Consider the following 20,278-nt stretch of genomic DNA (forward strand, 5'->3'; position numbering starts at 1 on the left):
AAGCAGGGAAGGAGTGTGTTTTGCTTTGCAAAAACCAGCAGTTCCCAACCAACAGACACCCAGTAAGGTGTTTCACCTGTTAGTCCCTTGGTAGGTGCTTCTTTCACCTGATAACCCCTTACAGACCCTTACAGGAACCAGCTGAGTCAGTTTGAGCTATTTTGGAGTTGAGGACCTGCAGAAGTTCCCCCACCCCCACCCCTCGCCTAAGTTGTCCTGCAGTTAGTTACCTTTAGCTCATTATAAAACTAGGATCCCCTCCTATAAATGAGATTTTTCCGCCTATTTTTCCACCTGTTGTTTGAACATAGGTGCATGTACTAGCATGGTGACATTCTAGGCATGCGGAATTGAACCCAAGTGCCTAAATAATAGAATATGTATAACTCCTTAATGTATATGTAATGCATATGCAAGCTCCCTGATCCCACCCCCTAATACACTGGATAAAAGCTTCCTGTACTAACTTCAGGGACAGACAGTGCTTTGAGAGCTGCCTCCAGCTCCTTACTTATGAAAAGTAATAAAAAGTTCTTTGCTTTCAACACTTCCTTTGGTTGTGTTCAATTTAATGCACTCCAGGCAGTGAACACCTTGAGTACAGTTACAATTCCAGTTAAAGGAGAAGAGAATTGGCTACCCAAAAATATCTCTTTGCCATAAGGATTATTATTTTTTTAATGTTTATGTATTTACTTTGAGAGAGAAAGTGCTATCAAGGAAGGGGCAGAGAGAGAGAGAGAGAGGGAGAGAGAGAATCCCAAGCAGGCTCCATGTTGTCAGTGCAGAGCCTGACAGGGCTCGATCCTACCAACTGTGAGATCATGTCCTGAGCCAAAATCAAGAGTCCAATGCTTAGCCGACCGAACCACCTGGGTGCCCTGGCATAAGGATTATTTTAGGCTAATTATTTTTAAGAAATAGCAGACATGGGGGAAGCTCAGAAAACCAGGTTAGAAGTTAGCCTTTTGCAGGAGACATTTACATTTATAAGAAAAATTTCCATTTCTAAGGCTGTCTTCCTCACTGTACTAGGATGAAGGGGGTTACTAAATCTCTTCTCAGTGGAGAAGGCGGAGACTTAAATCTGCATAAACTATGCCCTCTTTAAAATGCTTTGCCTGAAAACCTCCGATAACTGCTTCCCCACTCACCAACATTTTTTGTCTTTAGTTAGAGATGGTATAAGGCTTGGACCATTTAAGGGAGTTACTCCATTTTCCTTAGTATCTCCCATGTATACAGGAGGTATACCATGTTATTAAACTTTCATTTGTTTTTCTCCTATTAATCGTCTTTTTTATTACAGAGGCTAATAAGAAGGGTAGAGGGAGAATTATTTTTCCTCCCTTACATAATCCTAGAGAACAGATCAGAGTTACAGGCAAGAATGTAATAAGAAAAGAATGGGCTTCAAGTAAAGGGGAGAATTGAAGATGAAGAGCCAAGTCAGACTGTAGAAGGTCCAGTTGGCAGGTCAAAAACAAACAAAGAAGGAAGTTGTCTTAGGATAATCAGAAGCAACTGGAAGTCTTTTAGCAATGCAGGGGCACCATTAGAACAGTACATTCAGATTACTCGGGTACCAGTGTGAAGAATGGACTGACGAATGAGGTAAAATCTGCAATCTGGATCAATCAGGCTATAGTAGTTAATAAGAAGCCAAGTGTTAAGACCCAAACTGAAGTTGTAGCAAGTGGTAGGAAACAGTGCAGAGCAAAGTGACAGGATTTGGTGTAAAGTGTCCTTGCACATGATGAGGATGGGGAGGGGGACAGTGGGGACAAGAAGGGAGGGACAGAAAATACTCTGGATCTGAAATTTGGTGGCTTCCAGAATGACATCATCACCAGCTAACCCAAGACATGACCTGTATTGCTCACCTGTCTGCACCCAATGAGCTTTGTCCCACATTTTTCCTTAAGTTCTTTCCAGTTTATCTATTACTCAACTCAGGCAAAAGGCCCAACGGGCACGGCATCCCATGATGGAAACTGAAACTACCCCTTAAGCTATAACGACTGGCTTGGCAAAGAGTTCCAGAGGCCCAGACCACCCAGATCAGTTTGAGCTCAACCACAGACTCATACCTGCGCAAATGGACTATGGAGTGAAGGACAGTTATTCCTACTCCAATATAATGCTAAATTATCTGTCCAAGGAGGAACACAAGCCTCATTAACATAACATACAATATAGGTATAGGCATGTTTTAAGGTGCACATGCGACCTTATGCCCACGTCTACATATGATGACAGGGTTCCCCTTTCTAAATATTCATCCTAACCCTAAATAAAGGAATCCATCCACTCTTGCTCGGAGAGTCAGGGCTTTGGAAGTTATTCCCCATGATCTCCTTATTTGCTGCAAATTGATTCCTTTGTGTGACAACTCCATCTGGTGTATCTCCACCTTGGTGACTCACCAAGGAGCAAATTCACATTAGTTCAGTTACAACACCTTCATGAAAGTGCAAATCATTTTAAATTTTGGTTCTGAGTAATTAGAAAGTACTTAAGGTACAGCCTGGACATATTTAAATTAAATATCCTTAGTAGCAACATGTCTTTCCCAATTTCAAAAGAGACTTTACAGATATGTTTATGGGTTAAAAAAAACAAAAAACCTAAATTTCTCTAAGTCTCATGGCAGAAAGTGCTGAATACTCAAGATTTGGAATAGATCATTGTTCTGCATTAGCAGTGAAAAGCATGGGGGATTCTGGAACTCTTTTCTAAAAAATATTAATACTGATAGATAGCTGTGCATACTACATGTTAAATGGATATGGCCAAGTCTCACCAAAAGCTGTTCTGTGCTGTCATTACTCAAGAAAACAGAACTGAAGTACTGAGCATATCCATATTAGAGAAGACATATTAGCAAACGGAGAACATACAAATACCATCAGTGATGAACAAAAAGGAAATTAAAATAATAAAATAAAATGTATACCAAAAAGCTATGGCATGCATCTGTACACACTATCTCTATAGTTATTGCACACTTTGCCCCTAAATATTTATAGCATTTTTGTAGTTCCTTTAATCTGTCTGTGCTTCCGTACTCCTTATCAAGCAACACATTTACTACTCACAGTGAAAAAATCAGCATATAGTGTTTCTCAACTAACTACTCCTTGCGCTGGAAATTTCTACTGAATCTTTATTTTTTACTCATCTCAATGCTTCACATTTTCTATGCATTTTACACAGTACGGTAACAGAATACATGTGTCCTTTAATGGCTACTTTTAGATATTTTGGTCTGTAGTTAGATAAAGATAGAAATAAAAATTACCTTTAACACAAACTGCTTTACTGTTTCTTACTATGGTGTTGTGTTCCAGTTGATGAGTCATTAGAATTACATTAAAATAGAACTTCCAGTAATAAATCCAGGCATGTTTCCACAGCTTTAACACACACATAGACCAAATCTAGTTCACGGTGTCTGGCAATTGAGAAATGCTTCCATTTATTCAGCCATATTAACTATTGTGCTTTCCCTCAAATGACCAAGAGATCAATAAATATTTGCCAAATTTAATTATTATTTTATAATCTAAATAATACACAAGAACTTAGTTTTGAAATCTATTTAAACATATATAAATACGATGTTGTTAGTATATAGGATACATTCTACCAATATTACCCTGAATATATCCTAATATCGCCCTGAATACAATATGCTGGTATTCAATCTGAAATATCTAGCAGTGCAAAGTAAACAAGAAAAAAGCAGAAAGCATAGCACACAAAGCAATATAACAATGAGTTTTGTGTTACATAGGTAGTTAAAAAGTTATCAGCACATCAGAAGGAGTCTTTGGATTACTCCTATAACTACTTAAATCTAGTTTTATTACTAATACAATGCAGACAAAAATCCAAGGAAACACTACTATACTATCAGAGTCTAGCTCATTATTATACAAATATACAGTTGACTCTTGAACAACATGAAATTTTAAACTGTGCGGTTGCACTTATATGTGGACTTTTTTTTCAGTGTATACAGTATAGTACTATAATTCATTTTCTCTTCCTTATGATTTTCTTAATATATTCTTTTCTATAGCTTACTTGATTGTAAGATTAGGGTATATAATACATATAACATACAAAATAAGTATTAATTGATTATGTTATCAGTAAGGCTTCTGGTCAACAGTAGGCTATTAGCAGTTAAGTTTTGGGGGAGTCAAAAATTATACACAGAGTTTTGACTGTTGTGGAGGTTGGGACCCTTAAACCCCATGTTGTTCAAGGGTCAACTGTATTTCTCTTCTTTTTCTTTTTAACATTCAGAAGAGCGTCTCCTTTAATTGCATGCATGAGCAAAATATTCTAATTCTTTCAAACTTATTACTTCATTATTTTTTCATACCAATTTTTACTGATCAATTCCTCTACTACATTTCATATTATATTGTAGCTAGCTACTTATCTATATTCATAAAAATTACATTAATGCTATGTACTTTAATAATTCCACACATATTAATAAGGTAACTTACTTTGCAATAAATGAACTTGTTTCGTTGGTTTATTTGCTTGCTTGCTAGGTACCAGTATAAATTCTGATACATCCTTTATTAAAGATCTTTTACATTTATTTATTTATTTATTTATTTAGCAAAACAGTGTAACATATTCCTTAAGAGTGAGAATTATGAATGTCTATACTGTTTGTGTTTATATTCTGGCTGAATCATTTACTAATGACTCTATGTCTTGATATCCTGACTTATAGAATAGAGATAATGAATAATGCCTATGTATTAAATTATTGGGAGGATTAAATAAGATATTATATGCAAGGTACTTAATAAGATTATATATGCAGATAATTTATGCAAAGCCCTTAGAAAAGATGCTTGAACATGGTAAGCATCTAATAAATATATGCTTCTCTTCTCCTCCCTACCTCCCTGGGGTTAAAAGGATATTACTATGTACTTAAAACTTATCCCTGACTACTAGATTCCAGTACTGCAGGTACTATAATTACCTGAATAAAATATTTTATATCCCCTTTACACTCATAGCCAATTCAAATACTCATATTAAGTGTCATTATAAAATCCTTAAGTGCCTTATACACTAACTTATCTTACATGTTAAGTAGTATACATATAAACATACATATGTAAAAGAATGACATTTTTAAAACAATGGTATAGTGAACCAGGAGGCCTTCATGGTAAGTGAAATTTCTGATTTCTACACTATCACAAAGCCAGTCAACTGTAGTTGATCATCAGGATCATCATAAACAATTTCATAAGCATTCAATAGCGTGGCATCTTTCTCCTAAAAGTTTATAAAGATAGTCTGTAAATGGCTTTCCTATTTTATGATGTGATCAAGGAACATCTGAAAATATAATATCTCTAATTAATAGATAATTTAGATGAAAAGACATTAAACTGATTTATGATAGCTAAGTTTTAACACAGCACAGTAATTGGGTGCAGTCAACTGTTCAGTAATTAATCATTCTATTTGTTGATAAGATAGACTATTTGCCTCCATTTATTGCTCGTACCCATTTTGTGATCATTTAACTCATATTAAGCATATTCATGCTAAGCCACAAAGAGCAAGATAAAGTAATACAAAATATTTTGCTTTTACAATATTTTAACCATTGCAGAAAAAATTAATGAGGAAAGCTTATATTACCTGTGAAATTTTATTGTTGGCATTATCTATTTTATTGCTGGTATTCCCTGCTAATATTGCTGACTACCTCTCTATTTAATTCATACTAATCACATCAACTATAAAGACTGAGGTGTGACTTAGTTATATTATGCTAATATGGCAATCATTTATAGTAATCAAATATGGTACTTCCATTCCCCAATAATGACTTCTACTTTCTTTAAGGTTGTTAGCACATCTGTATGCTATTTTGAAAATAAAGCAAACTCAACATGAAACAATTGGATTCAATATTTTAGTAGAAACAATTTGTCACATTTTAACATAATAATACAACTTTTTAAAGGCAGGGATTTGTCTATTTAATGGATAGATCCATCTATAATTCAAAAATGCTAATCTACCTCCAAGAGATTAATAAAATTTCTAAACTTAGACATCAATGCTTAAATTACAAATACAGTTTCAAAATTATACTCTAAAGTTGAATGTATTTCTTTTATCTCAGCACAAATGTTGATTTTAAAGATAGTTTTTGTTTGTTAAGAGTCCAAATGAAAGCAGTAAGCCACTGAATGAAAATTAAGCTTTCAACAATGAGGGATGGCCACTGAGCTAAATTAACCAATTTTTTAAAATTATTCACAACATATATATTTAACTAATTGAAAACCATGCTATATAGAGACTACAAAATAAAGCTATACGATTCAGAAATAAACCTATGGAAAATATTTACCTTTTGCGGGCATATCACTTTATGTTTGTTCTCATTAGCAATGAAGTGAGAAGTGTAATAAGCTTACAGGAAGTAAGTTAAATATTCTCTCTGCTGGTAGTCATGGTAAGACAGTTGACAGGCCAAATAACTAGAAAACTTACTACTACTTATTATTAATAATATGAAATATAATATAGCATTATTAGATACTAGATAATAGTATTAAATATAATGTAATACTATCATTCAAAATCATTATTAAATACTGAATTTGAAACAAGGGCCAGTTTGCATGCAAGCAATCACACCTAATATAACTTAATGAGTGCTGAAGATACTGTCATCAGACCTAATTCAGGCAATGTCTCTTAAAGTCTAAGATTCTACAAGCCCTTACTGGAAATGCAAATGGAAACATAATTCATTTACAAAACATCAGTCATTAATAGTTTAGCTTGAATATGCTTAAAAAGCTAGCTCTCATCATCTAGTAAGGGCCTGAAAGCATGTTTCATAGAAAAAGAAAGTTATTATTGCAAAGGCCTCTCAGGAAGCGACAATTTAGTAGAGATTTAAATAATGTAAGAAAAAGAACCATGTGAATATTTGGCATAAAAACATTCCAGTCTGGAGGAAAAGCAAAAACAAAGTTTCTGAAACAAGAATATACTTGGCCATTCAAGGAAAAACAAGATGGCCAGTGGACCTGGAACAGAATGAGCAAGGAAAAGAATTAAAGAGAGAACCAGGGGCCTGGTCCTTCACCCAAAGGACCGTAAATTCTTCCTGAGTGTAGAGGGAGGCCACTGCAGGGTTTGAATTGAAAAGTAACATGTTCTGGCCAGCTTCTCAAAATGCGAATTCCAGCTAATATTCTTCCCTCAAATTTCTAAATGCTTCAGTTCACCAAAATTTCTAATTTAAATTCTATTTTCTTCTCCATTTATATATATTTTTTCAGGCATATATATTTATATTTATATATATATATGTGTGTGTGTGTGTGTGTGTGTGTATATATATATATATATATATATATATATATATATATATATATTTTTTTTTTTTTTTAGGTAACTTTAATGAGTTCCAACTCTATAGGCTGATGGTTTGCAAAACCATCTTTCTATTCTCCAGATATGGCCTAGTCAATATCTCCAGTTGGATGCTTATTGGGGTCTCAAACAACATAAACCCATTCTGAACACTGAGTTCTCCAATCTCACCCCACCACCTCAATCTCTTCCTCCACGATGTACCCCTCGCAATAAACTAAACACCATTTATTCAGTGGCTTTTCGCCAGTAACGTAAGAGTCATTCTAAATTATTTTCTTATGTTCTCACCTGAAATCCAATTCATCAGCAATCATATCACCAAAACATATTCCAAAACTGACCACTTCTTAGCCCTTCAAGGGCTATACCCACCAAATACTATTCATCTAGCCAAATCACAATAGCCTTACAGTTGGTCTCTTTTGGGTCACCATCAGGGGAGTTCCCCGGGTAAAATCTGAAACTGGCACCCATACCTAGAGGGCAAGAAAAGACTGAAGAAAAAAGGCAGGTCCCTCCAGATTGGTAGGTGGCAGGTTTAATAAGCAAGGGAACTTACATTATAAGGCTGTCTTGGATGGCTGCAAGATGAGTAGATCTCCACACTTGCCTGCCAGAATCACAACTTTTTTACAGAGGCCTTAATGGGGTTCAGTCATACATTCAGTCCAGATGGTCTCAACATCCATTACTCTCTCAGACTATGTCTATGAAACAGGCCAGTGGGCAGAACATACTTTTCAAGGACAGGGAAGGGAGTGACCAGATCCAGTTCACAGGTCAACCAGCAGTCATGTTCTCCTCCAACAGTCTCCTTAATTTCAGTCTTGCTTCCCAGCCCCATTCTCCACTTCAGCTGTCGGTTGTTATTTAAATGTATAAATCATCATCCGGTGAAATTCATTAAACTTTTTTTGAAGCCATGGCCTACAAATCTCTGCATCATCTGAATTCTGTGTACCTTTTCAATCTATTTCATTCTGCTCTCCTTATCATTCACAAAATCCCATATATGGTAGCTATCTTCAGTCACATCAACATTCCAAATATTTTCCTGACTCAAGGTCCTTGCATTGCTGTTCCTTTTACCTGGAATGCTTTCTCTAGATTATCAGTAGTTCCCTTCTTCTCTTTGCATAAGTATACCCAGGATGAGAACTTGTGCAGAATCACTCCACCTGGTTGAGAGGAACCTAAGCTTCTAGCTAGCATTCTTCATCAGTCACTGTTTCTCACTATCAATTTCTTTTAAGTGTATAAAGAAGTAAGTTATCTTAATCATTTTGCATTTGTTTCTATTAAATAAATCTGCCCATTCCACTTCCCCAACTCCAAAATGTAAGCTGTTTTAGGATAGGGGGTCCTTGTTTGTCTTCTACACTGCTACATTACTGAGCACTTGAACAGCACTTAAATATATTTATTGTTTGCCTGATTTTAAGAAAATACATTAGAATTTGGTTCAGTTATATATGGGTTAAATTGGTTTTTCTTCTGATGAGAAAAATTTTACCCCACTTTCTATGACAAAATGCACTTCATGGTCCAAACAATTATCTTTCAAATGCAATTTTCAAAACAACTGATCTACATGTGGAAGTTTATACATATATGGTATTTAGAAAATATATTAAAGAACATACACACCTCCACCGAAGGCTGGTATTTCATGGCCAAAATAATCCAATGAGCTATTAACATGTCTAAAACAAAAATTTTAGCAGGTACCTTCCAAGATCATCCAAATGGAAAAATGCATTTTGGATTGCCTGGTGTGTATGAAAATTTAGTACACAAAGTACAGTTTTGATGTCATCTGGTCTAGAGCGCCAAGCAGAATCCTAGATACACCAATTATGGGCCTGTTATTAATCTTTTCATTAATGATTTGGCTGGTGCAATTAAATTATGCAAATGAAAGTATGCTATGCAGTTCTGCTAATGGCATTAAGATGAGTGGGTTCGACAGCAACTTAGAGAACAAAACTGGAATTCAAAATGTCAGATTTTGTTCACAGGATCTAACACTTTGGGGGACTAATATTTTACTAATTTCCCTAGAAAATCATAAAATGGATAAAACCTCTTAAGGAAAATGCCCCTGGATTCCAGTGCCTGCATCACATAATGTTTCTGGTGCATGTTTCTCCACTACAAACTTTCCTACCATGAATAAAATCAGTTAAGGGGTGACCAGGTGGCTCAGTCAGGTTGAGCGTCTGACTCCAGCTCAGGTCATGATCTCACAGTTCGTGGGCTGGAGGGTTCAAGCCCCACGTCGGGCTCTGTGCTGACAGCTCTGGAGTCTGTGTCTCCCTCTCTCTCTGCCCCTACGCTGCTCACACTCTGTCTCTGTCTCTCTCAAAAATAAATAAACATTAAATTAAAAAAAATAGGGGCGCATGGGTGGCTCAGTCATTTGAGCATCTGACTTCGGCTTAGGTCATGATCTCGCAGTCAGTGAGTTCAAGCCCTGCATCGGCCTCTGTGCTGACAGCTCGGAGCCTGGAGCCTGCTTCGGATTCTGTGTCTCCCTCTCTCTCTGCCCCTCCCCCACTTGTGCTCTGTCTCTCTCTGTCTCTCAAAAATAAATAAGTGTAAAAAAATTTTTTTTAAAAAAATATAAATAAATAAAATCAGTTAAAAGTATACCGATCCTGTATCCACTCACCCTGTATTCATTTGCAGTATTAGGAATCTAAGGTACAATGCTATATTATATCTCTATTTTCCCTACTAGTACCAAAAATTTAAGAATTTGACCCAAGATCCCTGAATATTGGAAAACAAATAAAGTCATCCCGAAATGGGTTTCTGTCAAAATTATCAGAAATGAGAATAGGAAAAAAAAGATTTTATTATTGTTAACTCAAGGAGTCTCTCTTGCTACCAAATCCCCTTTGTAAAAGGTAAGTGCCTGCACTCCACATGCAAACCCACGCACTTAGCAGTCTTTCCTAAAAGGTTCCAGTTTTTATTTCACTTTGCAAAGTTGGCAGGTCGACAATCACACTTTTAAACAATTGTATCCTCAGGGAGTAGACCTAGTTTGTTTATTGGCTTCTCTAATCTAAATCGCTCCTGAACTCATTTTGGGTTGAATGAGTTATAAAATCTGTACTTGGATGCTTTCAAATAGCAAGGGCTTTTGTTGTTAATTTCTAACAGAAATTCGGGACACTAATTTCTAACAATTCATATCACAATTCCAAAACACATTTCCTTCCTCATCTGACATGTTTCATCCATTTGTAAGCTCAGGCACTTATTAACTAATTTTTATTGAGTGCTTAATATATTTAAGAAATATAATACAGAGACTACTGTAAACAAATACATTAAAATGTGAGGTAATATGAACCACAGGAACTATAGGAAGCTATGCAATACTTTGGGAGAAAGGTGATGACAATCTTAATTAAGTAACAGTAAGAAAGGAAAGAAGACCGAAGAGAAATAATACTTCATTATAATGAACAGGATTTATAGTTCACAAGATGTGGTATGTGAGACAGAAGAAGTTAACGATACATCCACGTTTTCTAACTTAGTATACCGTGATGATGATAATTCTCAAGATAGAAAATACAAGCAGAGGACCAACACCGGAATGGAAGAGGTCATACATTTTTGATAATTTGAGTTTTAGGCTTCTGCAGACTAGCTAACAAGCAGTTGGAAACTTGTTTTTGCTAAGGCACAAAGAGAGATAGACACTTGGGAGTCATCAGGGTAAGGCATGGAAATGGCTGAGATTTCCCAAGGAGAGCTTATTCAGTGAGATGAGATGACCATGGAAAACAAAACCAGGAAAAACCAATAATAAGGGAGAGGAGGAGGAAGAGAAACTGAAAAAGGATAGATAATGAGTAGACAAAGAAGAAAAGAAGTGAGGGAGACATTTCTGTGGAATTAAGAGGAGATGAGTTTGTTAAGAACAGTCAATTGTATCCAAAATAATGGGAAGGTCAGGTAAAGCAGAAAGTGAAGAGAGGCCAAGATTTTTTTCTCTAACCCATGTCAGAACAGTTCAAGCAGAAATGAAAACCAGAACACAGTAGAGTAAGATGGGAGAAACCCGGGCTGCTCTGAAAAGAACTGCAGCAGTAAGAAGGTGGTAAAGGAGATAGCATGAGAGTGAAGCAGAGTCAAGATGTCAGGAGGAAGACATGAAATCTTTCTTATGGAAAATATAAAAAGCTATTCTGCAAAAAAACTATTTTAAAAGCTATATACATTCATGCCTTCTATGGTACATACCTCAGTATGGATTATTTAACGAAAATATAGTTATATCATGTTTGAGGTACCTTCTTATCCCATATACTAGTCTCTCCCTGGATTCAAGGCCACCACTTGGGTAAGGACCACATGTTACCACCTTCACACTCACCCTCAAAATATCCAACCCTATGGAATGTCCTTAACTGCCAAGTTATCATGCCCTCTAAAAAGTAGTTTGAGAAACATAGAAATTATATTCAGGGAGAATGGGCACTTGAAAGCCTATGTCCACTCAAGAGTTTAGGGAGTTCATTTTTCCTACATGCACAAAGATGAATAAACAGAGAAACTTGGTTTTCAGAGAGAAACAGAAGCTCAGAGAAGAGTCATAATGCAAAGAATATGTAGCCTCAGAGAAAAAGAAATAGAGAAAATTGCTGTCTCAATCCCAACCCTCCAGGCCTGTTTCTGGCTGTAGCTCCTACAAGGACAAGCTACACATCACATTTATGAGATGCTTCTAAATCTCTTTAATATTAACCATCTACATGTGAAATAAATATAATGCATTTTCTTTCCTTGCAACTAAATTTTTTACTAGAAAATGGAATTCTTTTTCTGGTTCTTCCAGTGGAATTTGGAAAGCTTCCAATACAAAGCTATGCAAATAAAATTTAAATATCCAGCCACAATGCTCCGAGTCTTATGAGGAGCAAGAAGGCAGCATGGCAATGGTAATGAGCATTACTTATGGGGAGGAATGAGCTTATTAAAGTATTTGCTTTCAATTTGTAGAAAAGTCAATCAGAAAGACTATTCTTTGAATCCTTCATCAAATGATTCTTCTCTTTGCTTCATGACAAAAATAAATATCATAGCTTCTTTACAATGAAGGAAAGGAACAGTAAATTGTGATTTTTACCACCATACCCAGCTTCCTAGTTTCCACAAATCAGCCTCTCAACCTCTTAGCTTGGGATTACCTCTCATGTGTCTTCTCTGAATTAAGACATCCCTCCTCTCCAAACTACATTGGAAATCATATCCATCTGTTCTAGTCAATAGGCTACAACAATGGAGAAGTAAAAAAAAACTCACCTGCCTGACCCTCTGGGCATGACCATGACTCCAGCCAGCCTCCCACCTCTCAACTCTGACACGGCTGCCAGTTCTACATCCATGTATTCAGATTCCACTTGGTACCTGGTTAAACTTTCAGAATGCTGTTCTCAACCCACCCCCACCCCCATTCAGCTCTCCCTGCTAATTTGACCTAACTCTCCCTCCAGATCTCAACCTCTGCATCTGCCTAGCTCTGATGCCTTTGCTGCCCCTGAACCTAAAAACATCCCCAGGGAATAGTTATGGCCTGGGGAGTAGAGCTCTTGAGAAAAGAGGAATGGGTAGAAGGAGGGAAGATCAGGACCCAAAAAGAAAAAAAGACAGTAAGTGAACTTGAGGACAGACTCTGTATGTCCATCTTGCTCAGACTGTACCCTCTGAAACACACATGGTGCCAGCATGAGGAGGCACTCAGAAAATATGGTTGAACAAATGAGCCACAAGGACTGAAGAATGGCAAATCACTCTGCCCTACACCCAAGTACTTCTCATTCTCGCACAAGCGAAGCTTCTCCAAATGACACGGGCTTCATCTTGCTCAACCTGAATTAATTTCAAACATTGCAGGGAACTGAAAGAATTTCTTTTAAAAATATATAAATAAATAAGGTTAATCCATTTCACACACTAAAGGTACCTTTGCTTTAAGAATTTCCTTCACGTGCTATTCTAGGGTCCTTTAAAAATGTTATTTATTTTCTATGACAATTATTACATGAAAACTCATGGAAATATACCTTTAATATTAATGCATCAACATAAATACCAATCATATATTATGATTTTGCGGTCTATATTATGTAATCATCCTAAAAACAAAGTGTGAACTTACATGTTTGGACAGGTTGGGGCTCTTTGAGTCAACATCATACCTAAAAGATTAAAATATGAAACTCAGATTATTTCCACAAAATAGAGAGCTACAGAAAAAATATCAGTATTTTCCCAAAAAATAAGTAACATTATAATGAACCAAAAATATACCAGTAGGGAAAAATTAGCAAATTAAGAAGTTTCTTATAATCTGTAGTCTATATACCAATAGTAGCATTCACAATCTCTGGGTCCTTTTATTTCCACAACCTAAGTAGAAGTCCTGATATTTTCAGTCATTAATTCTGCTGCTTGATAAGAAAGTTATAAACTTCTCTTTCGTACTATCATTAAAAAAAAAGTTTGAAAAGTAAAACAAAACACAAAAACCGTTCTCTTTTGTGTGAATGAGTAGTATCCTAACTGTTTAAAACTCCCTAACAACTGCAATGCCTCTCCTCTGGATACCATTTAAAAATAAGCAGGTGCAGGGCACATGGCTGGCTCAGTGAGACATGCGACTCTTAACCTCAGGGCTGTGAGTTCAAGACCCATGTTGGGTGTAGAGATTACTTAAAAATATAAAATCTTTTAAAATCAATCAATCAATCAATCAATCAATAAGCAAGCAGGTGCTGGGAACAGGCTGTCATTTGTGTACCTTTTAACTTCTATTTAATATTTTAAATGCTACTGTTGACTTTGAAATTTGGCTAAAGTAAGGAGACATTACATTTCCCCAATCACTGGACTTAGGGAAACCGAATATTTTACGAAAGATAAATACATACATATAGTACTACGTTAGGTCCTGATTTTGACCAGTTGGTACTGGAAATAAATGATTTCTTAGAAAGATCCTGGGAAAACATCACTCACTATTACCTTAACCTCTCATTTTAAAGAAATTGTAGAAATGGAAAGGTCGCTACCAGTCAAAACAACCTCAAATAAATGAAGTCTTGAATAGGAAAATATGTTTTTCCTATTCAACACTGGCTCCAGTGTTTCTCCCAAATTATACTCCTTTCACATTCCTTGTCCATAGCTTCCTACCAAAAATTAACTGCCTTTTTAAAGATTAATTAAAGCCTTCACTCTCACATAACAAGAATGTTTTTACAAAGAAACAAAGCATCTCCATCAATAAAAGGCAAAGAAACAGAGTTCACTGAGTGTACCAATGCTGGGCAGAGGTTCACGTACTCCCCAGCTAAGAATGTTTACCACAGATTGGCTTTCAAATTGTATGAGGCAAATACCTGCCTCAGAAGAATTACAAATTACTCTTCTTCACAATAGGGCATTCCGATCAACTCTGAACAGCTGTAACCTAGAATTTTAAATCAGCAAACTGCCAACATCTACTGAAAACCTACAGGTGTTAGCACCAAAAAAAAAATTCTTATTCAAGAAATTTTTCTTATTCAAGACAACTTTTTAAGAGAAAATTGAAATTAGCAACTACAGCAGTATCAAAGGTGAAAAATAACTGTGCTGGTTCCTTCCCAAGAATCAGTCCTGGAAACTGTTTTCTATAAAGGGTATACTGTGGACCGGGGAGAAACAACATGGTATGTTCAGTTGTGCTAAAAGAAGCAAAAAGAAAAGGAGTTTGTTTTCATCACAAAGTTTAAGTATCTTCAAGTATAATCTTCTTTCATTGCCTTTAACAAAGCTTTTTTAATGCTACTCTCTTGAAAATATGTAATTTGCAGCATAGTTCTGATGGCTTTAGATAATAGTTGGATTATGATGCATTTGAAATTATCGTGAGTTTTCCTTTAATGGACTTTTCCTTCTAACTTTTCTAAAAGTATCAAGACTACTCTGGTCCTTACCCTCAGACATAAACCCGACATCCTAAATAAAGTGTGTGTGTGTGTGTGTGTGTGTGTGTGTGTGTGCGCGCGTTTACATGTTTGAATGCCATACTCTTATTAAGAAAGAAAGATCATATTGGCAAGCAGGAAGTTAAGTAGTTTACACCTACAAGGGTACATCCCACTGCCTAAATTTACTAATGTTAATTTTGCAAACTTGAAGCTGCTACTGAATTGGCAGTAACTGATTTGGGTTGATCCTAAAGATTACCTTTCAGTTAGAGGTAACAGATGTTGACTAGAGTTTTTCCTGTACTTCTGGAATTCCAGCTAAGGTCCAAAGCTAAAAACAAAAGATGCTAATATGCTTAGGTCAGAGGTGCGGTCAGACCCTTCTTCACAACTTACTCATAAAGTGACAGGCTATTTCCTACCCCTTGGGGGGCAAGGGGAGGTTTGTCCCATTCCCCAAAGTCAAGTGAAGGGGATCTCCTAAATCTGGGGTGCCTGAAGAAAAAGATAGCATCTGAGTCCCCAGTCAGATGCTGCTGAGCTACAGAAACTGCCTACAAGTCCAGCCTGTGGCTGCCATTAAAAACTATGTCAGCTGACAGTCCTGGGAAGTGCCTTCTGAGGGCTGAGGAACAAGTAGAATGTGTGACATGTGTCCCCTTTAAGGTCTAGATTCTTCAGAAGGTAAGAGACCCACACCTCTGCCTCCCGGCTTCATCTACCCTTTCCTGTTTCCACCCTCTGCTCTCCCCCAAGTAGCTGAAAATAGCTCCAACTGATGGGAGAGGAAGTGAAGAGTTCTGAAGTTTGAGATTAAAGTTTTAAAGTGAAGAGTATAATGATTAACAAAATAAGATGGTTCTAGGGGCACCTGGGTGACTCAGTTAAGTGTCCAACTCTTGATTTTGGTTCAGGTCATGATCTCAAGGTCATGAGACTGAGCCCTGCTTCAGGCTTTGTGCTGAGCGTGGAACCTGCTTAGGATTCTCTCTCTCTCTCTCTCTCTCTCTCTCTCTCTCCCCCCCCCCTCCCTCCCTCTCCCTCTCCCTCTCCCTTTCTCTCAGCCCCTCCCCACTCAAATAAAATAAAATACACACCAAAAAAATAAAATAAAATAAAATAAAATGGTTCTAATAAACAAAAGTGACTGAAAACTCATGAAATTAGACCTTGACATTATTTATTTTTGAGAGAGACAGAGACAAGAGTGGAAGCGAGGGAGGAACAGAGAGGGAGACAGAATCCGAAGCAGGATCCAGACTCCCAAACCATGAGATCATGACCTGAGCTGAAGTCGGAAGCTTACCCAACTGAGCCACCCGGGCACCCCATAGACCTTGACATTGTTAAGGGAGTCCTTAACCAATGGGAAAAACTGGAATTAATGGTGTTGGGAAAACATAAAAAACTTAATTGCCCCGAAGTATTGAAATCCTTCAAAAATAAAATGGAATAATATTATACAATACATAATTATTGCCATTGATTTATCAAGAAGGAATATAATTTGCTAGGTAAGGCAAATCTAGACTCATAACTATCTTGTTGAAAAGTGGAAAAGCAAGAGTGAAATATATTGTATCTAATTTCTCCTATTCTTCTGCTCATGTTATGCAGTGACGTGACTACTCACACCTTTTGCTCAAACTCATTTTTGTGCAGCTGTTCTGCCAGTAATAGTTTTCAACTGTGGCAAAAAAGTGATTTATGAGGTACCTATACTATTGTCAGTGTGACAACTGTAACAAAATAAATAAATGCCAAAGTTTATGACTTTATCTTGATACAGGCATAGCATGATGACAGAGACCAGGTCTCTTTTTTGTTTGTTTTGGTTTTGGGGTTTGGTGGGGTTTCTTTTTTCCTTTTTAGAAACCATGATCTTGAATGAAGAAGTACACATCAAATCAAAAAATCAGGAGAATTTTAAAATTTGTGATTGGTAAATTAATCTCAAATATCCATTTCAAGCATATTATGGTAATGACAATAACAACTATGGATTAACCAGAATTTACAAGAATTGGGGCCAATTGTGACAAGAATACATATTCATTCTCTCTCTCCCTCTCTGTCTCTGTCATTACAATTTTCTATCATTGAAAGTTAAACAAAAAAGGCTCCTAAAAACCATTTGTCAAACCTACCATAATATGCAGTTCTTTCTATGACACACTTTTACAGACTATTTTTAATTCTTATTCTTTAGAATTTTATAAAATCAATAGACCAATTCAATAAAAAACAGCACTGAAAACCATTTACATCTGTCTGTTGGCCAATTCAGGCTACTGTCATCTTCAACATTGCTGTCTCCTCAAGAGAACATGTTACATAAATGTGTTGGAGTATTGCTGTAGTTTTTTGGGAGATGCAGATCAGGATTATAGGTGAATTATTTCCTACCTTATCCTATTTTAATTTTCCAAATATGCTACAATGAATATTTTTCCCTAGGAATAAGACATTGCTAAGGCAAAATTTAAAAATTGATTATAATTCTGTATACTAATGAATAAGTAGATCCACATAACTAGAGAAGAAATACAGTGTTTTCCACATTACTTTGGGTAGATCTGCTGGAAAAATCACAAAATAAAAACAAAAAGGAAGAAAGAAAGAAAAAAGTCTGCTCTCACAGGTGAAAGGTGTTATGTAAAATATTCTAATACATGGTAAATCAAAAGGAATTAATTAAAGTGATATGAAAAATACTACATGAACCAAAAAAATATACTTGTTGCTTTTCTTGGTAATCTTCTCCAAGTATCCCTTTCTCTGGCCCTAATTGTTTGAATTATTTGGAGATAATATACAATTGAAATACAGTTATTTGAATCAAATTGCTGAAATTACCCAAATGCATTCAAAAGGTAAAAGGATACTTAATTCAGTCTTACAATATGCTTTCACATTTTGAACATTACACAACTTCTATAAAAATTGCTATAATTTTTAGAAGAAAAGAGGAAGCTGAAGAAGTTAAAACATATCAATTTACCTACACTAATTTCTGTCACATTATTTCTTCTTGTCACACTGAGATAAAATAATACAACATGCTCCCATTCCAATCAAACAAAACAATTTCCCACACGGTCTTACTTTGTTTACTTAGATTAAATATATTCTATCATATTATTGTATTCAATGTGTGGCAGACTACATAGACGTAGACGCTCATCAGTACTAGATAACCAAGGCAAAAATAAAAATATCCCAATTTAGACATTAACTTTAATATTCATAACATTTTAGAAATTCATGTTTTGCACCATTTAATTATAAACTATTTCAGGCAAAATCTGACTCAATATTGGAGAGCACAGATCCTTTGAACATATTAAACTTTCTAGGACTTGGTTTTCTCATTTACAAAAATAGATTAACTCCACCTCACAAATGTGTTGGGTGGGTTAGTTATGTATTTGTATGATTGTATTATACACTGTGAATAAGGGTAGTAGTGCTAACAAAAATAACCTCTTTGTGTCTGTGCCTACAAAACTTATATGCTAACTCAAACTCCAGGAGCTTCTGTAATTATTTCATTTAGTTTATAAATAACTGGAAGATATTAGCAACAAATATATTAAACCTTCTTATCATTCTTTCCTTCTATATTTCTACCTGTAAGTGTATTGAAGTTTTGTTTTCTTTTATTAAGTCTCTGAAATACATACAGTGAAGTTAAACAATGTCATTCATTTATCATGAAATACTAGAGGGTGTGGTAAGTTCTAGCAATGCCCTAACTTCTTCCTACCTTTAAGCCTTTCCTTGTCCATGCTAAGCATACCAAGAAAGCTTAGAAACATGAAATAAGTATCAGGTGCCTCCCTACCACAATACATTCTCATTTGGACTCACTAGTTTGTCAGAGTGATTTTTGAAATGCTATCTGTTAAAACAGGCATAATATTTGAAGACTAACCAGCACTGAGTTCAGTGGAATTACATTTCTTGCACTCAACACGTTTTAAAACCCATTGGCTTCCACAGCCTCATCTTCAGTAGAGATGAGAATGCAATCGTTAGCCTCCATACAGGCAAATCATTCTTTACCTTCGTTTCCTCTCCAGAATGACTAGCCCAGCTCTCAATTTTTGCTCATTCGTCTTCTAACAAACATTTGATTGCTATCATCCTTTTGAAAGCACTATTTCCTTTCTTTTCATTCCACTTGTGACATCCTATAATAGCCACAGTTATGATATAAGTGATAAATGCTGAATAGGACACCGGCTTAAGAAGTCAGGGCCAAGTGGGTACAGTGGTGAAACAGCCACCCGGCAGCAGCTGCTTGTGATGGTGACAGGAGCCTGTTGGCAGACAGCAACCAAAATGAAACAGAAATGGGTTCTGAAAATTGGAGCTAAAACATAGGCAAGGCGCTCAGAGAACAAAGTATATAGGATCTTGGCTTCAAAGGCAAATTCCACCAAACTTTAAAGAAGAATTAATACCTACTCTTCTTAAACTATTCCAAAAAACAGTAAACTTCCAAATTTGTTCTATGAGGCAAGTATTATCCTGATACCAAAACCAGATAATCACACCATCAACAAAGAGAACTACAGGCCAAAATCCCTGATTAACACAGATGCAAAAATTCTCAACAAAATACTAGCAAACTGAATCCAACCACACATTAAAAAAATCAACCGCCATGATCAAGTGGGATTTTTGCCTGGGTTGCAAGGGTGGCTCAATATTCATAAATTGATCAATTTGATAAATCGCATCAATAAAAGAAAGGGTAAGACCATATGATCATTTCAAAAGACGCAGAAAAAGTATTTGACAAAGTACTGATAAAAAAGTATTGATAA

General features: G+C 36.0%; 1 protein-coding gene across 4 annotated transcripts in view; it reads right to left on the reverse strand.

The window, feature by feature from the left end:
* Window positions 1–20,278, reverse strand: part of CPNE8 (copine 8) — a 285,057-nt gene that overhangs the window by 203,908 nt on the left and 60,871 nt on the right. For all 4 annotated transcript variants that reach the window (XM_053226117.1, XM_027035891.2, XM_053226118.1 and 1 more), the window contains one exon: window positions 13,631–13,670. In XM_053226117.1, coding sequence (XP_053082092.1) covers window positions 13,631–13,670 — 40 coding nt within the window. The remainder of the gene's footprint in view (window positions 1–13,630; window positions 13,671–20,278) is intronic.

Source organism: Acinonyx jubatus, chromosome B4 (assembly GCF_027475565.1).
Source record: "Acinonyx jubatus isolate Ajub_Pintada_27869175 chromosome B4, VMU_Ajub_asm_v1.0, whole genome shotgun sequence".
NCBI classification, from domain to species: Eukaryota; Metazoa; Chordata; class Mammalia; order Carnivora; family Felidae; genus Acinonyx; species Acinonyx jubatus.